The 19,844-nt window shown below is 42.9% G+C and overlaps 1 protein-coding gene across 3 annotated transcripts in view; it reads left to right on the forward strand.

Annotated features, from left to right (window-relative positions):
* The first annotated feature begins 10,452 nt into the window (after positions 1–10,452).
* Positions 10,453–19,844, forward strand: part of LOC138803564 (intracellular hyaluronan-binding protein 4-like) — a 45,766-nt gene continuing 36,374 nt past the window's right edge. For 2 of the 3 annotated variants that reach the window (XR_011364970.1, XM_069987637.1), the window contains exon 1: positions 10,453–10,636. Coding sequence is in view for 1 of the 3 variants with exons in the window: in XM_069987637.1 (XP_069843738.1) it covers positions 10,582–10,636 (55 nt within the window). In the remaining 2 variants the exon portion in view is untranslated. Of the gene's footprint in view, positions 10,637–19,675; positions 19,770–19,844 lie in introns of all 3 variants that reach the window. The other variant, XR_011364971.1, reaches the window with a different exon arrangement.

Below are 19,844 nucleotides of genomic sequence, written 5' to 3' on the forward strand. Positions count from 1 at the left end.
GAAGTGTGGTGCTAAGGTTGAAATGCCTATATACCAAAGGCAATGCCCTGGGTTCAAACCCCAGTACTGCCAAAAATTAAAATAAATGAGCCAGCCACCCCATAATCCAAGCACTTGGGAAAAAGAGGCATGAGGAAAGCTACACCAAAGTCCAGCCTAAGGCACAGAGCAAGACCTGTTCTCAAGATAGTTAAGAGAAGAATGATTGTTTACCTCTGAATTCCACATTTAACAAGAGCTTTAGCATCAGTTCCCCATACACAGCACAAAGAAAAAATGGGGTGGGCAGAGAGGATAGACACATGAGCACATGTATGTGGTCAGAGGCAACTGAACTCTGTCACCCCTCCCCCCTTCTAATCCTAAATCCATTCAGTTGTCAAGACCGGATGAAAACCACATTTAAAGTCCTCCTATCCTACACATCACTGACACCTGCCTGGGCTAACTTACCAGAACAAAACACTGTGCATGTTCAACTTCCAGGAATCTGATCCCTCTAGTCTTGCAACAAGGTGCCAGGCCAGGCTGCACATCCACTTCATCAATTCAGAGACCTTGTGGCTTCTCCTGCCCACTGCCAACTGCCCAAGGCATTTCCTCAGCAGCACACTGGGAGTTAGGCACACTGCCCCTATAATGTGGCAAAGAAATGAGCACAGTGTGGTGGTTTCCTCAGGAGGAATGTAAGTTCAAGGATGGCCTGGGCTTGATTGAGACACTGTCTCATTTCTCACAAAATAAAACAAAATGTCTTTCATAGAAAACATCTACACATGGCCAGGAAGCCTGCCAGCCACAGCCTGGCCACACCAGTACCTTCATGAGTCTACATACTTGAGAGAAGCTCCCAGTGGGCTACCCTGAGCCCCAAGGTAACCCTTTCAATGTGGAGTGCACAGCTCAGAGCATGCTGAGCCTCTAATAGGAGGAATGCAAATGGCAGGGTGTCTGGGCAGACCAGGTCTAGGGGCTGAGGGCTGGACATGTTCTTGGCAAGAGGCCAAGAGCCAGCTGGCTGAGACTGGGAAAACTCCAGGGCAAGGGGTCAAAGGTCTTCCAGCTCTGGTGTTAGGGAGGTCATGGGCTAAGGGCCAGACAGCATCTCAAGACAACCTGGGCAGAGGATCTGGGGTCCAGATAGGGTGTTAGGCCACCCAGGGAAAGTGGCCCAAGGCTGGCCAGTGGGATCTGCAGGTACCATGAGATGAGTGACCAGGGCCAACAGGGGTCCCCTGGCAGCTGGGATGAGGGGCTGAGGGCCAGAATGAGGTTTCAGGCAGCCGGATTGAGGAGACAGGATTTCCGAGAAGTCCAGGAGGTCCTCAGTGCCAACCATTCTCAGGAACGGCCATTGTAGGCCCAACAGTCAGCCTCTTACCTTTCTTCCCAGAATCAATACTCCACTGCATGTATGTATTGTGTTCTCCACGTAGTCCACTATGTGTGAATACTCCACTGCAATCACACGTCATGTTCTGTGGGTATAGTCCACTGTTTGTAAATACTCCACTGCATGCACAAATCATGTTCCCTGTGTATAGTCCATTGTATGTAAATACTCCACTATATGTATATGTAATGTTCTCCGTGTACAGTCCACTGTGTGTCAATACTCCCCTGGGTGTACATGCTGTGTTCTCTGTGTGCAGTTCACTGTGTGTCAGTATTCCCCTGTGTGCCCACACTGTGTCCTCCAGGTACAGCCCACTGTGTGTCAGTACTCCACTGCATGGACACACCACGCTCTCCGTGTACAGTGCACTGTGTGTAAATACTCCACTGCATGCACAGGCCGTGTTCTACATGTACACCCCATGGTGTATCAATACCCCTCTGTGTGTACACACCCTGTTCTCTGTGTATAGTCCACAGTTTGTAATTCCACTGTGTGAACAGGTCATGTCTCCATGTACAGTCCACTGTGTATAAGTTCTCCGCTGTGGGCACATGCTGTGTTCTCCATGTACAGTCCACTGTGTGTCAATATTCCACTTGTGCACACTCTGTGCTCTCTGTGTGCAGCCCACTGTGTGTCAATACTCCATTGTGTGCACATGCCATGTCTCTGTGTACAGCCCACTGTTTGTCAATACTCCACTGTGTGCATATACCATGTTCTCCGAGTCTCATTATGTGTAAATAATCCACTGTGTGTGCATGTCATGTTCTCTGTATAGCCCACTATGTGTCAATACTCCAGTGTGGGCACATATTCTGTGTACAGCCCATGGCGTTTAAATACTCCACTGTTCATACATGTGATGTTCTCTGTGCACAGTCACCTGCCAAGGGGTCCTTAGGGTGCTTCTGGCTTCTTTGACTATGGTGAGCAATGTAGTATGCACATAGGTGTGTGTCACTGCCTTCTGCTGTTGTCATGCACTTGGGAGCTAGAGGTGCATACCATCTCCCTGCACTGCCATTTGGAAAACAAGCCTCTGCTCTGTAAACCTCCAGGAAACTCTAAGCACATCACCTCTTAGAATCTAGCACAATCAGTCCTCTCTGATTTTGTCACTTTAATGAATTTAATGTTAATTTGGATCCACATTTCCCTAATCACTGGTGTTGGGCATGTTCTCCCTGTACCTCTCATAATATCCACAGGGTCTTTTTTGACCTGTTGGATGAATTTTGCCTAATTTTTACCATGTTTCTTATTGCTACCTTCAAATAGTTTTACAGAAGAGTTTTGATTTATGTGCATAGCGCTTCTTCAACAATCATTCTCCCTCCATCAGTTTCTGTTCCTGCACCTATCCCAAACCCAAACTCACCTATCTCATTCAGTTTCCAAGTTCCATTTTCACATACATCTATTGAGACTGATATGTACATTCTCCCACCATTCTTCTTTATATTCATTTCCACTCCCATTAGCATCCACCTGCTCTAGTCAAGACACATTTCAGTTTCTTGATAGTCATTTTTGTTAAACTATTAGCTTTTTGATGGGGTTATGGTATGGAATCTCACTACAGCTTGTACCATACTCTAGTCAATTTGGTATGACATACATATATATATATATATAGATAGATAGATAGATAGATAGATAGATAGATAGATAGATAGATAGATATCTACATATATATGTTTATGTTTTAGATATATGTCATGCCAGCTTATACCATAGTAAGTTTGGTAAGACCTGTATGTATTTATATATATTTGTTTTAGGTGTAAGACCCACATGTGTTCCAGGCACTAGTGGCTTATGGCCATAATTCTAGTCACTTGGGAGGCTGAGGTCTGATTGTAGTTCAAAGCCAGTCAGGCAAGAAAGTCTGTGATATTATTATCTCCAATTAACCAGCCAAAACCTAAGAATGGAGTTGTAGCTCAAGTGGTAGAGGGCTAGCATTGAGTGAAAAAAATTAGGGACAGCACCCTGAATTCAAGGTCCTGTATTGGCAACAAAAAAGAAGTTTAAAAAGATTTGCATATGAGAGAAGACATGAGCTCCTTATCTTTCTGAGCCTGGTTGCTGCACATCAGATCCATCCATTGCCCAGCCAAAAACAAAAATTCTTCTGTATGTGTGTGTGTGTGAGTATGTGTGTGTGTGTGTGTGTGTGTGTGTGTGTGTGTGTGTGTGTGTGTGTGTGTGTGTGTGTGTGTATGCATGTACGTAATGGTCCTGGGGTTTGAACTCAGGGCTTGGGTACTATCCCTGAGCTTTTATACTCAAGGTTATCATTCTACCACTTGACTCATCTCTGCTTCTGGCTTTTTGGCGGTTAATTGAAGAGAAGAGTCTCACTGACTTTCCTGCTCAGGCTACCTTTGAACCACAAGTAGCATCAGATCTCAGCCTTCTGAGTAGCTAAGATTACAGATGTGAGCACCAGAATCCAGAAGAAGTATTTATGATTTTACTGTTTTTTTTTACAGGAGTCTAAAGTTCCCTGAGCCTTATAAAAGACTTTATATTTAGACTCTTGACCATTGTTGGAACTGTTAAGACTTTGGAGAGTCTTGGAGAATTTGCCTTGTGAGAGGAACATGAGCCTGCAGGGCCCAGGGTCAGAATGTTATACCTTAATATGAAATGTCCCCCACCAGCTCATATTTTCAAGGCATAGTGCTCAACTAGTGCTGCTGTTTTGTGAGACCATGGAATCTTTGGGAGGGAGGACTGCCTGGAGGAAGTAGGTTACAGGGGAAGTTGGGCAGCGCGGAGGCTTTGAGGTTATACAGGGTCTCCAGTTTCCTCTCCTTTCTCTGCATCGTGGCCTTCGTGATGTGGGCTGCTCTACTCTATCCCACCCTCAACCATGATGAACTAACATCTCTAATACCATGGATATAACTACACAAAAATGACCAACGCAAATATCTCAGCCGTACATGATGATTGGGCTCCCAAAAGATGGTTCTGAGAGATCCAAATGCTGACTTTGTATTTTTTTGCTCTAGCTAAAAGCTTCTCAAGTTTTACAGAGCACTGGAATTTCCTAGGGATGTTATAAAGTATAAATTCATATTTGGCAGCTCTTAAGGTAGGCCTGAAATTCTGCCGGTCAACAAATCATCCTTGGAGGAGAAAGGTATTAGCTTACTTCTGAACACAAATTTGAAATAGATGTAGAATGGCAGCTATATTTCAGCATCTTAGACAATCCAGCATTAGCAGTGACCTGGTATAGTTTTCAGATAGCAAAACAGTATTTTGGAGGATCTAAGTATCTTGTCTGTACCCACTAGCTCCTTTATATAATTTGGATTAATGATAGAATTATGGATCTATACAGAAGTCTGCTTTTAAGGTGTTTCTGAAAAACAGTACCTCCAGCTAACAATATTGTTTGTTCCTTGTTTACATAGGCCTTCCTCCTCCTCCTCCTGCTCTTGCCCCTCCTTCTCCTCCTCCTCCTCCTCCTTCATTTCCATTTTTATTTTTGGTTGGTTGTGAGGCTTTAGCTTTTTTGTTCAAGGCAGTGTTCTACCACTTGAGCCATACTTCTTTTTCTGGTTAATTGGAGATAAGAGTTTCATGGACTTGTCTGCACAAGCAATCCTCAGATCTCAGCCTCCTAAGTAGCTAGGATTACAGGCTTGAGCACTGGTTCCCATTATTATTGTAAATAGGTCTTTAAGAAGAGCTTGCCCTACTAAAACCCCAACTTTTAGCTCAGTGCTTATCACTAAAACACCAGGTCAGGAGAGAAGACTCAGTACACTCTCCCTGGACTGACAAACCTAGCTCTTCTTCTTAGAACACTCATGCCACAGAACATGGGGAAATGAAGGCATCCATGTCATTAAGGAGATACATGTATTCCACGAGCAGGTCAGAAGTATGACTGGCACTTAGTAGGCACTGTATAAGATTCAGCTGCAATTACCAGCAAAAATAAACAGTATCACATCCACTTGATCCTGTTATGTATCTTGTTTGTCATATATTAATTTGTTGAATTTTTATGCTTTTTTTCTTTTTGCCTGTCCTGGGGCTTGAACTCAGGATCTGGGTGCTGTCCCTGAGATTTTGTGCTCAAGACTAGTGCTCTACCACTTGAGCCACAACTCCACTTTGGGCTTTTGGTGGTTAATCGAAGATAAGAATCTCATGGCCATTCCTACCTGGGCTAGCTTTGAACCTTAAACTTCAGATCTCAGCCTCCTGAGTAACTAGGATACAGGAATACGTCACAGGCACCTAGCCCTTTATATAATTTTAACACATTAAAAATATTTGCCTTGAGCAAAGACACACAAACAAGAAATTCATTCATCCAGAGAATAAATAATTACAGAAAGAAAGGTGACTTTCAAGGCGCTTGAAGCTGCTCTTCGTTGGCTTCACCAAAATGTAATTGCAAGGATTAACTATTGAGAGTTGAACTCTCAATTGAATTAAATTCTAAGTCTATCTGAAGATTTTGGCACCAAGGCTTTCATGTAAGGCTTGGGCACTGCCTCTAAGCTTTTCAGCTTAAGATTTGAGCCATGGCTCCTCTTGGGGCCTTTTTTGTGGTTGATTGGAAATGAAAGTCTCATAGACTTTCTGCCATGGGCTGGCTTTGAACTACAATCCTTAGATCTCAGCCTCCTGATTAGCTACGACTATAGGCATGAGCCACTGGTACTTGGCAATTTTATATTATATTTAATGAAACTTTTGAAACTCAAAGCATTTTACATTTTGTGTACAGTTTACCTTAACTGTGTATCCATTGGTTGTAATAAGCACTGGGATATATATAATATTATATATATATTTTCTACTTCATGGGGATGTGTGTATTTATTTATAATTACTACAGATCATTTTCACATCTTGAGTTATTTGATGTTTGCAAAATTGATCACATCAAACACAGTGTTGTAAGTAACTCATGCTAATGCAGTCTGATTGTATTTCATGAATGTATTTAAGATTGCAATCTCCCAGCAGAAAAATGATCAGTAAAATAGGTGAGACCTATTATTATAAGGTCTACAGTAAATTCAGAAACCAGTGACCAGATAATATCAGCAAGAGACAACTTATCTCCATTTCAGCCATCTTAAAGCAGTTCTTAGTTCTGAAGCAAATAGGATTGGTTTACTTACACTTATTATGGTCCTTTGTGATTTGGACATTAAGATTCAATGCTCATAGGACAAGCCCTAAGAACTTGTATGCTAACCTTGCTGGAAGGAAAATAGGAATAACTGGGGGACGTTGTCTGATTCCAGAAGTCCAATAATAAAACAATAACTCCTTCTCTCAAGTGGATGGTTTTATGGTAGTATAGTGACAGCTTAAAGGTACCAGAGACAACATTGGCTTGCTACCGTTCTTCACAAAGTATGGTCTCTTGTACAGGTATTAATGTTGTTGCATAAAGAATCTTCAGGATGGGATGTAGCTCAGTGGCAAAGTGATTGTCTAGCAAGCACAGTGTCCTGGGTTCAATTCCCACAACCAAAAAAGAACAGACCAAAAAAATAATCTTCTGGTAGTTCACACCTGTGTTCACACCTGTGGTCCTAGCTACTTAGGAGGCTGAGATAGGAGATCAAGGTTAGAAGCCAGCCTCTGTAGAAAATCGTGAGACTATTATATCTAATTAACCAGGAAAAAGCCAAAAGTAGAGCTGTGGTTCAAGTGGTAGAATGTCAAACTTCACAAAAAAAAGCAAAGCAAGAATGAGAGGACCTGAATTCAAGACCCAGTATCAGCACAATTCAAAAAAGAAAACTTCAGAATTTGGGTGCTGGTGGCTCACACCTCTAATCTTAGCTACTCATGAGGCTGACGTCTGAGGATTGAGATTTGACGCTGGATGGGCAGAAAAGTCCCCATGAGATTTTTATCTCCAATTAGACACTCAAAAACTGGGAATAGAGTTGTGTCTCAAGTGGTAGAACACTAATCTTGAGCACAAAGAGGTCCAGCGACAGCGCTCGGGCTCTATGATCAAGCCCCAAAACAGAAACAAAAACAAATCTTAAGAAAATTTAAGATGACTCTATCTGCTATTAAGTCTGACTGAAAATTATGTGATCGATGATGAATGACACTAATAACATTTAATAACAAGACTTCTCATGATGAGTTATTATGTGATGGCACTGTGCTGATCACTGTATATGAATGATCTCATTCCAACTTCAAAGTAGCCCTTGGAGGTAGGGACTGTGATGTCTCCATTTTATGGATGAGAAAACAAGGCCAAGAAATACGTGTCCAAAATCACAGAGTTAATGGGTGGCAGGACAGGGTTCAAATCTTGATCTGGGTACAAAGTACATTTTCTCCTTAAGTTGTGGTTAAAAATTATTATTTTCACAATGTGAAATGTGTAAATCAGTGACATTTAGCAATTCACAATTTTGTGTTACTGTTGCATTATTTCTGGAGTATTTTTATTACCTTACAGAAGACCTATTAAGGAGTAATTCTCCAACATTACATTGCTCCTAATTCCTGTTAGCACCAATCTACTCTGTCTCTATGGATTTGCCTGTTCTACACATATTTTATATCAGTGGAATCATACAATAAATGGCCTTTTACCTCTGGCTTCTTTTAGTTAATACAGTGTTTGGGAGGTTAACTATGTCACTGCATTTATCAAAACCTTTTGTCCAACCAGAAGGCAGTGGCTCACTTCTGTAATACTAATCATAAGGCTGAGATATGAGATTCTTTTTTTTTTTGGTGCGGTCATGGGGCCTGAACTCTGGGCCTGGGCACTGTCCCTCAGCTCTTCAGCTCAAGGCTAGTGCTCTACCACTTAAGCCACAGTGCCACTTCCTGCTTTTGTCTTTTTGCTTATGTGGTGCTGACGAATTGAACCCAGGGCCTCATGCATGCAAGGCAAGTGCTCTACCACTGAGCCACCTTCCCAACCCCAGTCTATGAGATTCTTATCTCCGATTAACCACCAGAAAGCTAGGAGTGCCAGTATGGCTCAAACTGGTAGAGCACTAACCATGAGAGAAAAAAGCTCAGGGCAGCAAGCAGGCCCTGCATTCAAGCCCCATGACCACAAAAAACTAAAAAATGAAACACGCCTTCTGTCCATATTATCTTTTTCCCACTTTATTTTATTGGTGAACTTATTTAATGACAAGTAGGGAGGTAGGGAGGTTCCCAAGTGGGTTAAGTTGGAAGTACCAAAAAATTCAGGATCTAGGCTTTCTCCATATGTGTAGTTGCAATGAAGGGTTAGTTGGAGAGAAGAGTTTTTTCCAGACTTGTCTGCCCAGGATGGTTTTGAACCACGATCCTGACATATTAGTCTTCTCAGTAGTTAGGATGCTAGGCATACCACCCGTACCCAGCTTCAATTTCTTTTTACGTATAAGAAAAGCTTGCCCTGAATTTTCCCCCTCCAATCTGCTCTGCCAGATATTCAAGGCAACCTATTCCTCAGCAGTTGCTGGCAAAGAAATGGAATTACAATGAATGATGTAAGATTAATGAAGGTTGAGGCTGGAAGGGGCCCTGTTTCCCCTGTGGTCCACAGTTACCTGATACCTGAACAAAATCCAAAATGTAAGAGAAAGTGATGTCTGTAAGATGGGGCAGCCACTAGTATGTGGGAAAGATTTCCTGAAAGAAACCCATCTGTTCTGAGCTCCAGGCCTTAACTGAATGTCTGAAATGACAAACAAAACTATCCAATCACCAACCTCAACTTGCCCAAGATGAAACTCATGGTCCCTTCCCAGTGTTGTATTTAGTTGTGACAAGCATTCCCATTTCAGATGCCCATGCCAGCAAAAGAATCGTCACATCAGCTTTATCATCCATACCAAACACAGTCCCAAGTCCTGCTGATCTAGTCACTCTTACTTATATCCACTGCTACCATCCTAAGTCCAAGTGACCTCATCAGTTCTTCCCTGGATAATCCACTGTAGTTTCTTCACAGCACAGTTAGAGTGGTCCTTTCAAATATAAATTGGTTGTGTTTAAGGCACTGCTCCTGGAAGAAAGACTAAAATTAGGTCTTTGTCTAATCCTTCTAGTCCCAGTCACACTGCTTTCCTTTGAGCTTAATAAGGTTTGCACTCCATCCCACCTCAAGACGTCTTCATCTGCCCCTTATCACTTTTCCCTTTCACCTTAACCTTCATTTCCAAAGGAAAGCTTTCCCACGCATCCTCATGGTAAGACCCTTGCACTAGGAATCACATCTTGATGGTCAGATTCTTGTACTAGAAGTCATGTCCTCATGCTCAGACCCTTGCACTAGGAGTCACATCCTCATGGCTAGACACTAGCACTTGGAGTCACATCCTCATGATCACATTCGTGCATTAGGAGTCACATTCTCATGGTCAGACCCTTTCACTAGAAGTCACATCCTCATGGTCAGACACTTGCACTGGGAATCACATCCTCATGGTCAAATCCTTGCACTGGGAGTCACGACCTCATGATTAGATCCTTGCACTTGTGCTGGGAGTCATGTCCTCATGGCTATTTCCTTGCACTAGGAATCACATCTTCAAGGTAGAACCTTGGACTGGAAGTTAGAAAGGATTCCTTCTTTTTTCTCAGTATGCAGACTAAGGTCTAAGGTCCATAACAAGAAGCAGCTGGTGCTTCTTCAACAACACACTAAATGCTAAGTACATGGCTGTTGAATGGCTATGTTAATGTGTAACCTTAACAGAAGTGTGGCAGACATGGAAAGTACCCCAATTCCATGCGGTTACAGGATAGCCAAGACTGACCCCCTGGTTGGCAGTGCAAGTCACCTGCGTCCATCTGTTGTGGTTTCACCTCTGGCCCCATCTCTCCGGAATGGGCCGGGGGTGGGGTGCAGAGGTCAAGTGAAGTAACAGCCACCGGCCTGTGATTGGGCTCTCTGGCTCGCCGGTTGGGAAAGGGGAATGTCTCTGGGTGCTGATTGGCTGTCTCACTGCGGTTGGGTAGGCAGCGGTAGCAGCAGTGGCAGGGGCAGGTGCTTGGAGGGACTGGACAGAGCCCAGCAGAGAGGGAGGAGGCAGGCGGAATGGGTCCTTGCCACAGGATGTGCTGAACGTTGCTTGTGTGGGCTGCCAGCCTAGACCTGCAGTGACCAAAGCTGGATAAGGGTGTTCTGGTGCCCTGTGACAACCACCAGCGATTCTATGCAGGAGAGCTTTTGCTGGGTCGTGGCCAACCGCTTCTACCAGCTGCTGGAAGGTGAGTAGGACCAGTTCCACATCCTGTGCGATGCCAATCGCTCTCGCCAGCAGCAGCAGCTGCATAGCCGCAAGCAAGACAAGACCGCCATGGTGGCTGCAGCTCCGGTGGAGCTACACAGGAACTTAGGTTCCCAGGCCGGACGCTGGCGGCAGCCACAGGGAGTCTCAGAAGGAGCTCAAGAGCCTCCCGGTGCCCGGTGAGCCTTGGCAGGACAGCCCAGGCCCTCAGCCACCAGGTACATGGGTAGGAGAGGAGAGGAAGGGCACCGGGTGCAGGACAACCAGGCCAGCTGCCTAGATCCTCGGCATGAGACCAAGGCACTGTGTGCAGCGAGGATGAGCGCCCTGGAGGCATTTCATGTGCCAAGAGTGCTCTTGGCCAGGAAGGTGGGAGCCTATGAAACGGGGAGCCTGGCTGGCGCCCCAGGTGGTCCTGGGGTGCCACCGAGCCAGCAAGCAAGTCTGGAGCGGGCTGGTGCTACCAGCATGAAGGGAAGGGGGTGGCCGGTGGGGGGCCACAGAGGACGGGGGGTGGGGTTGCCTTTCTCTAACTGGCGCTGGCCTGGCTGCACTTGCATTCCTGAATCACCCCTGACTGCTCTAAGACAGGCGTTCCTAACCCTGGCACCTCCAAGCTTCTAGATGTCTCCTGCCTCATCAGACCATGGCCTGGTGCAGGAAGAGGAAGGGCACCTCAGAAAACACTTCCACCTGACCCGCCCTGGCCTGAGGCATCTGCACCTGCCTCCCACTTCTTCCCTGAGTGCTGAGTGAGGCGAGTGGTTTTCATGAGGTGAGGTGTGTGGTTGTCACTCTTCTGATTGTTGAGGTTAGCTGTGTGGTTGTCACTGTTCTAGGTGTTGAGGTTAGATGTGCAATTGTAACTGTTCTGAGTATTGAGGTTAGGTATGTGGTTGTCACTTTTCTGAGAAATGAAGTTAGGTGTGTAGTTGTCACTGTTCTGAGTACTGAGGTTAAATGTGTAGTTGTCACTATTCTGAGTGTTGAGGTTAGGTGTGTAGTTGTTACTGTTCTGACTGAGATTAGGTGGGTAGTTATCTCTGGTCTGAGTCGAGGTTAGGTGTGCGGTTGTCACTGTTCTGAGTACTGAGGTTATGTGGTAGTTGTCACTGTTCAGAAAACTGAGGTTAGGTGTGTATTTGTCACTGTTCTGAGTATTGAGTTTAGGTATGTAGTTGTCACTATTCTGATGACTGAAGTTAGATGTACAGTTGTTGCTTTTGTGTGTATTTAAGTTAGGTGTGTGGTTGTCACAGTTCTGAGTGCTGAGGTTAGGTATATAGCTGTCACTGTTCTGAGTAGTGAGGTTAGGTGTGCAGTTGTCATTGTTCTGACTGTTCTGATATTGATGTTAGGTGTGCAGTTGTCACTGTTCTGAGTTTTGAAGTTAGGTGTGTGGATGTCACTTTTCTGAGTGTTTGAGATATGCAGTTGTCACTGATCTGAGTACTGAGGTTAGGTGTGCTATTGTCATTGTTCTGAGTATTGATGTTAGGTGTGTGGTTGTCACTGTTCAGAGTACTGGGGTTAGGAGTGTAGTTGTCACTGCTCTGAGTGTTGAGGTTAGATGTGTAGTTGTCACCATTCTGAGTGTTGAGTTTAGGTGTTCTGTTGTCACTGTTCTGAGTATTCAAGTTAGGTGTGCAGTTGTCACTAGTCTGAGTATTGAGATTAGATGTGCATTTGTTACTGTTTTGACTGTTCTGAGTATTGATGTTAGGTGTGCAGGTGTCACTGTTCTGAGTACTGAGGTTATGTGTTTGGTTGTCACTGTTTTTAGTGTTGAAATGAGGTGTGTAATTGCCACTGTTTTGAGTAGTGAGTTCATGTGTATATTTGTCACTTCTGAGTATTGAGGTTTGGTGTGCTGTTGTCAGTGTTCTGAGTATTGAAGTTAGTAGTGTGGTTGTCACGATTCTGAGTATTGAGTATAGCTATGTAGTTTTCACTGTTCTGAGTATTGAGGTTGGGTGTGTATTTTTCACTGTTCTGAGTACTGGGGTTAGCTGTGAAATTATCACTTTTCTGAGTATTGAGATTAGGTGTGTAGCTGTGTCTGTTCTGAGTTGAGATTAGGTGTACAATTGTCACTGTTCTGAGTGTTGAGGTTAGGTGTGTAGTTGTCACTGTTCTGAGTGTTGGGGTTAGGTGTGCTGTCATCACTGTTCTGAGTATTGAGGTTAGGTGTGTGGTTGTCACTTTTCTGAGTAGTGAGATTAGGTGTGCATTTGTCACTGTTTTGACTGTTCTAATTATTGATGTTAGCTGTACAGTTGTCACTGTTCTGATTACTGAGATTAGATTTGTAGTTGTCACTTTTCTGAATGTTGAATTTAGGTGTGCAGTTGTCAATGTTGTGAGTACTGAGCTTATGTGTGTAGTTTTCACTGTTCTGAGTATTGAGGTTTGGTGTTCTGTATTCAGTTTTCTGAGTATTGTAGTTTTGAGTGTGGTTGTCACTGTTCTGAGTATTGAGATTAGGTGTGCAGTTGTCACTGTTCTGAGTACTGCAGTTAGGTGTGTAGTTGTCAATGTTCTGAGTAGTGATCTTAGGTGTGTAGTTGTTATCGTTAGCAGAGCTTGTTTGCCTATTCCTGGCTTGGTCAAGACTCATCCACTGCTTTCTAGGCAGCAGAAGCTCACGCCTGTTCTCCTAGGTCTTCAGGATGCTAAAACGGAATCAAGGTTCAAAGACAGCCTGGCAGGAAAGTTCAGGAGACACTTACCTCCTGTTAACCATGGTGGGGCTGCAGTTCATTGGTGGAGTGACAACCCTGAGCCAGAAATCTTGAGGGACAGTGCTCAGGCCTGAGCATGGACATGCGTGCACACTCACATATACATGTGTGCACATACACACACAAAGTGTGAGTTCATGCCCTGTCAGAAAATTTTAAGTGCTAGCACCTTGACTTGTGAAAATCGCGACTCTACCTTTATCTGTGTGGAGAAGATTTGTTGCTTGAGAATCAGAAGTCTGTAAAATAAAATCTGTAAAATAAAGATGCTGAAAACCAAATGCTATTCGGTATGTCAGTAAGTGTATGACCTTACTTAATCAAATGAGATAATGCACTTTTACCTTACTTTTTTTCTCAAATTAGAGAAATATAAAATTAAATGAGGCAAGGATTCTCCATTTATTTACTGATCTACGTAGTTTTTGCTGTAATAGTTTGAACTGATGGCCTCACTAATTTTTAGATATAGCTGTCTCCCTATGCTTCCTACAAAGCTGAGATTAGAAGTGCATGCCATCATGACTTCATGTCTAGCTTCATTTTTTTAAACAAATGAAAATGTTGTGTCCTTTAGAAGAGTGTGACACTGCAGCTAGTATTGCTAATAAGCTGACTTTTCACAGTTTTCAATTTTAAAATAAATTTTTGTCATTTTTTTCTTATAGTATTGAGGATCAAACTTGGGGCCTCAAGCAAGCCAGGCCAAAGGACATTATCAATGAACTATAGTCCTACCCTGTGGTGGAAATTTTAAACATGTATGACATTGAATGAACACCCTTTATTTTTCCTGACATCAGCACTGTGAATTTATATACACAAATTTAATTACATAAATGCACAGTGCTTTTTCTTTTTTCAAAACTTAAGTGATATAATCTGGGATGCAGTCCACTTCCTGCCTGACAGTGCACTACCAACTTTTCTGTCCATTTAGAGTCTAGGCAATCTGGCTTTTGAGATATATATTTACAAATCTTGAGGTAATTTTATAGGTAGAATAACATTGTAGTTTTTTTCAAGGTGCATAATAGAAGAAAGCACCTCATTAATTTCCATTTATGTAGTTACTGTACTAAATTTATCTGTAATGAGTGTTAAAGTTCTACACAAATTTCTGTAAGCCCTGTTATGAAGGTCTGTGATTTTCTCTACTTAAATATTTTATTTATTTATTTTATTGTGAAAAAACCATACAGAGGGGTTACAATTACATGGGCAAGATAATGAGTATATTTCTTATGAAGCCTTGTTGCCTCCTCCATTGTTTCCCATTCCCGTCCTTTCCCCTATCCACCCCACCCCCACCCCTGCCAAAGTTGTAAAGTACATTTTTCAACATAATGTATTGTAAATCTCATTGTTGCAATGGGTCCACCTGTATCCCTATTTAAACGATGTGTTTTTTTCCTTCCCCTTTAAAATTATACATGTTATGCCAAGGTCACAGGACCCCCACTAAGAAGAACTCTACAGCTGTTTTATTTAAACAGGCTGTAGCTTGGGCCTCATCTTACACTCTGACACAGTGGCGCTCAGGAGGAGAGCACTGAGCTAAGGATGTGCAGGTCTTATAAAGGTACACAACCAGGTGGTTTATCACCACCTATTGCTCTGCTACAAACAAGCAACAAGTGGTCACTGCCTCCAAATTTTAACCCTTCATTTCCCCCCCCATTGACTTATAGTCCTGAGACACAATCTTGTAGCTCTGGGCCAAAACTAAATTCCAATACCTCTCGAACTTGAACGGGTATAGTCCCTCTCTGACCTTAGCCATAATATTAAACAATAATATCAATAACAATCAGTTTATTTTTCTTTTCTTGAGGTGTATGCGGAGTGGTTGGGTAGGATGCTTGCAGACTTCTCATGTTTCCCCACGGTCATCCAGGGCAAAGGGTTCAGCTGGTCTGGCATGGGAGCAGTGGATCCAAGCAGCAAGGGCAGGAGGAGTAGTCAGTAGCACCATGTAAGGTCCCTTCCACCGTGGTTCCAGAGATCTCAAGTTGTGCCTTCGAACAAACACCCAGTCCCCTGGTTTAAACAAATGGGGGGTAGGAATAGAAGCAGAATCATAATGCTCTAAGCTGGGGCCACATACTCTTATGCAACAGCTGTAAATAGTCAAGCTTACACAGAAATTCAGTATCATCCAAATCAGCAAGCAATTCAGTCTGAAGACTAGGGATAATGGGTGGAGGGGGTCCATGCATTATTTCAAAAGGAGTAAAGCCAAACTGATAGGGTGAAGTTCTTATTCTAAACAGGGGCAAAAGGAAGGAGTGATACCCAATCTGCGCCAGTCTCCAAGGCCAATTTATTTAAGGTCTCCTTTCTGATTCAATCTTTCTACCTGCACTGAACTCTGGGGTCTATAAGCACAGTGCACATTCTAATCCATCCCAGGTGCTGTGGCTATTCCCTGACTTACTTTTGAGATGAAGGCCCATCCATTATCTGTCCCAACAGTGGATGGGAAGACATACCTGGGTAGGATTTCTTCCAGGATCTTCTTAGCCATGATTTTCACAGTCTCATGTTTGTTGGGTAGGCTTCAACCCATCCTGAAAAAGTGTCTACAAAAACTAGCAAATATTTATATCCAAATTTTCCAGTTTTAATTTCTGTGAAGTCTACTTCCCAATACACACCTGGCCTATCTCCACGGAGGCAAGCTCCCTTTGTAACCAGTTGATTGGTGGCATTGGTGAGCTGACAGGCTTCACAATTTTTTTTAAATTTAATTTTATTTTATTTGTTAACATACTGTACAGAGGAGTTACAATTACATGGGCAGGATAATGCATACATTTCTTACCAAACATTGCAGCCTCCTCCTTTGTTTACCCTTCACATCCCTTCCCAGCCTCCCCCCTCCCCCCCATCCCAATCCTATTCCTTCCCCCCCACACACCGACGTTGTAAAGCTCGTTTTGGACATGACAACTTGTACTTCTCATTGCTGCAACAGGTCCACCTGTATCCTTAAACAACTGGTTTTTCCTCATCTTCTCCACAAGTTATACTGACATCAAACAAATATAGTGAAAGCAGGGGTTATACTGTGGGGGAGGGACATACAAAGCAACAAAGAGATAATCTTATAAATGCGTAAGAAACACATGCATGGAAGAAAAAAACATTAAAATACACATCTAAGGGTTCATTTTCCTGACATCACATTATCTGACCTTTTCCGCTTGACTCATATATATACTAGATATTACAAATAAGGGAAACCATGGGACCTATGTTTCTTGGGCCTGGCTTACTTCACTTAATATAATTTTTGCCAAGTTTTTCCATTTTCTAACAAATGGGGCAATATCATTCTTTCTGATGGAGGCATAGAATTCCATTGTGTATATATACCACATTTTCTTGATCCAATCATCTACTGAGGGGCATCAGGGTAGGTTCCATATCTTAGCTATGGTAAATAATGCTGCAATAAACATAGTTGTGCTGGTAGCTTTAGTGTGGTCTTGTTTGTATACATTTGGGTAAATGCCCAAAAGTGGGATTGCTGGGTCATAGGGGAGTTCTATGTGAAGTCTTTTGAGGAACCTCCATACTGCTTTCCAAAGTGGTTGAACAAGTTTACATTCCCACCAACAATGAAGTAAAGTTCCTTTCTGTCCACATCCCCTCCAGCATCTGTTGTTGTTAGAGTTCTTGATTTTTGCCGTTCTAACTGGAGTGAGGTCATATCTCCATGTTGTTTTGATTTGCATTTCTTTTATGGCTAGGGATGTTGAACATTTCTTCATGTGTCTATTGGCCATCCTTCTTTCTTCTTCAGAGAAGTTTCTCTTTAAATCTTTTGCCCACTTATTTATTGGGCAGTTGTTTCTTTGAGGATTTGTTGTTGGGGGGTTTAATTTTTTGAGTTCCAAGTATATTTTAGATATGAGACCCTTGTCAGTTGTATGGCTAGTAAAGATCTTCTCCCAATCCGTGGGTTTTCTATTGATCTTGCTAGCTATGAGGCTTCACAATTTTTAACAATGTCCTTGATGAGTTGATTTTTATTTGGAGTGTTAGAGCATGTCCTGCAGTCTTCGTGTTCCCATGTGAGGGACGCAATGGATTCTCTTTAGAATCCCCTTCCCCAATCTTTTTAGCAAGATAACTTTCCCCTCACCAGTTTTCCTTCTCTGTCCAGAGGTTTATAGGCCATGGGAATTTTCTTTATCCACTGCAAGTCTTCTTGGGGATACTGAGGCTCAGGAGGCAAAGCTCGTGGCCCTGGGTCTACTAGAGTCAGCTCTGGGCTGGAGGGCCAACTCCTTAGCTGCCTGATCGGCCAAGTTATTTCCTTTGGTTATAGAATCAGTTCCGTTTTGATAGCCAGGGCAGTGCATAATGGCAATATTTGCTGGTTCCCATCTAGCCGAGGCTTAAAATTTCTTGTTTGTTTTTAATATATTTTCCCTCAGCTGTCAGCAGCCCCCTCTCTTGGGAAATGGCTCCATGGCCATGCACGTTGGCAAAAGCATACCGACTGTCTGTGTAAATGTTTAGTCTCTTCCATTTTCCCATTTGTAGGGCTTTTGTTAGTGCCACTAGCTCTGCTCTTTGTGCAGTCATTCCCTGGTGGAGTGCTTCTGCCCACACTATCTCAGTGTCCGTGATGATTGCTGCGCCTGCGTATCTTGTTCCATCTCAAATGAAACTGCTGCCCTCTGTGAACCATGTATGCTCAGCATGTGATAGTGGCGATTCCAACAAGTCTGGCCTCTTTTCCTTTACCCAGTCTCTCTTTTCACGCTCAATTTCATGTTTTCTGTCCTTCCTTTCCTGTTTTTGCCACGGCTACTAGATCCCTAATAGACCTCTCACCGAGAGTCAGATTCTACAGCTGTTTTATTTAAACAGGCTGCAGCTTGGGCCTCGTCTTCAACTCCGACACAGCGGAGCCCAGGAGGAGAGCCCTGAGCTAAGGATTTTCAGGTCTTATAAAGGCACACAACAGTGCAGTTTAGCCCCATTTGTTGCTTTGCTACAAACAAGCAACAAGTGGTCACTGCCTCAAAACTTTAACCTTTCAATACCAACATCAAATACAGTGAAAGCAGGGATTATACCATAGGGGAGGGACATAAAAAGCAACAAAGAAATCATCTTACAAATATGTTCGAAACAACCGCAGGAGAGAAAAAAAAAACATTTCTTCATGTATCTATTGACTATCCTTTCCTCTTCAGAGAAGTTTCTCTTTAAGTCGTTAGCCCACTTATTTATTGGGCAGTTGTTTCTTTGAAGATTTGGTTTTGGGGGATTTAATTTTTTAAGTTCTAGGTATATTCTAGATATGAGTCCCTTGTCTGTATAACCCATGCTTTCACTGTATTTGATGTTGGTATAATTTGTGGAGGGGAAGGGAAAAAACAAATCGTTTAACTAAGGATACAGGTAGACTCATTGCAATAATGAGATGTATTAATCGTTATGTCAAAAAACGAACTTTACAACTTTGGTGAGGGGTGGGGGGAGTGTCGGGTGGGGAGAGGGGGGAGTATGGAAAGGGATGGGAAGTGGAAACAAAGAGGAGGCTACAATGCTTGATAAGAAATGTACTCGTTATCTTGCCCATGTTATTGTAATTCCTCTGTACGGTATTCTCATAATAAAAAAGAAAAGAAGAAACATTTGAATCCTTATCTTGGGGTTCCAATCCAGATGCCCCTCAATAGATGAATGGATCAAGAAAATGTGGTATGTATACACAATGGAAGTCTATGCCTCCATCAGAAACAATGACATTGCCCCATTAGTTAGGAAATAGAAATGCTTGGCAAAACTCATATTAAGTGAAGTAAGCCAGGCCCAAAGAAACATAGATCCTATGGTTTCCTTTATTTGCAACAACTAGTATATGTCTGAGACAAACAGAAACTGTCAGATAAGTTGATGTTAGGCAAAATGAAACATTTTAAATTTAGTCTGAAGATTGAGTGAATGCTTAGAATAGAGAAATGTCAAGCATTTGGGAATACACTTTTTGACATACACCAGAAACATTAATCCTCCAGAATGTGGGAATTAGATGCTTGCCCCGTGGAATTGGAAGTTTTACTGTACTAAACTATCCAAAGCTGTACAGAAACCTATGAGAGGCCCTTTGCTCAGTATATTCTCGAACCATCAGAGACTGTTTCAGCTCGCTTTCCTCAGCTTTCTTCAGAGCCTAGAAACCCTTTGAGCCAAAATGCAACTATTTTATGGGAACTCTTGCTGGAAATTTTACTGTATTCTTTTCCTTTTCTAAGCTTGTGTTTAGATCAGTGATCCAATGCTAATGCAAGCCTTTTATTGGAAAAGGCTGGTGAAATGCAAGCTGCTGTTCTAGTGTGGAAAAGCAAGGTGGGTTCAATTGCAGTTTTGGCCTCTTACAACTGATTTGGGGGGAAAATGTCTGTCACTATTAGCTTTGGTCTT

Source organism: Dipodomys merriami, unplaced genomic scaffold, assembly GCF_024711535.1.
Source record: "Dipodomys merriami isolate MVZ:Mamm:240054 unplaced genomic scaffold, mDipMer1.0.p SCAF_340, whole genome shotgun sequence".
NCBI classification, from domain to species: Eukaryota; Metazoa; Chordata; class Mammalia; order Rodentia; family Heteromyidae; genus Dipodomys; species Dipodomys merriami.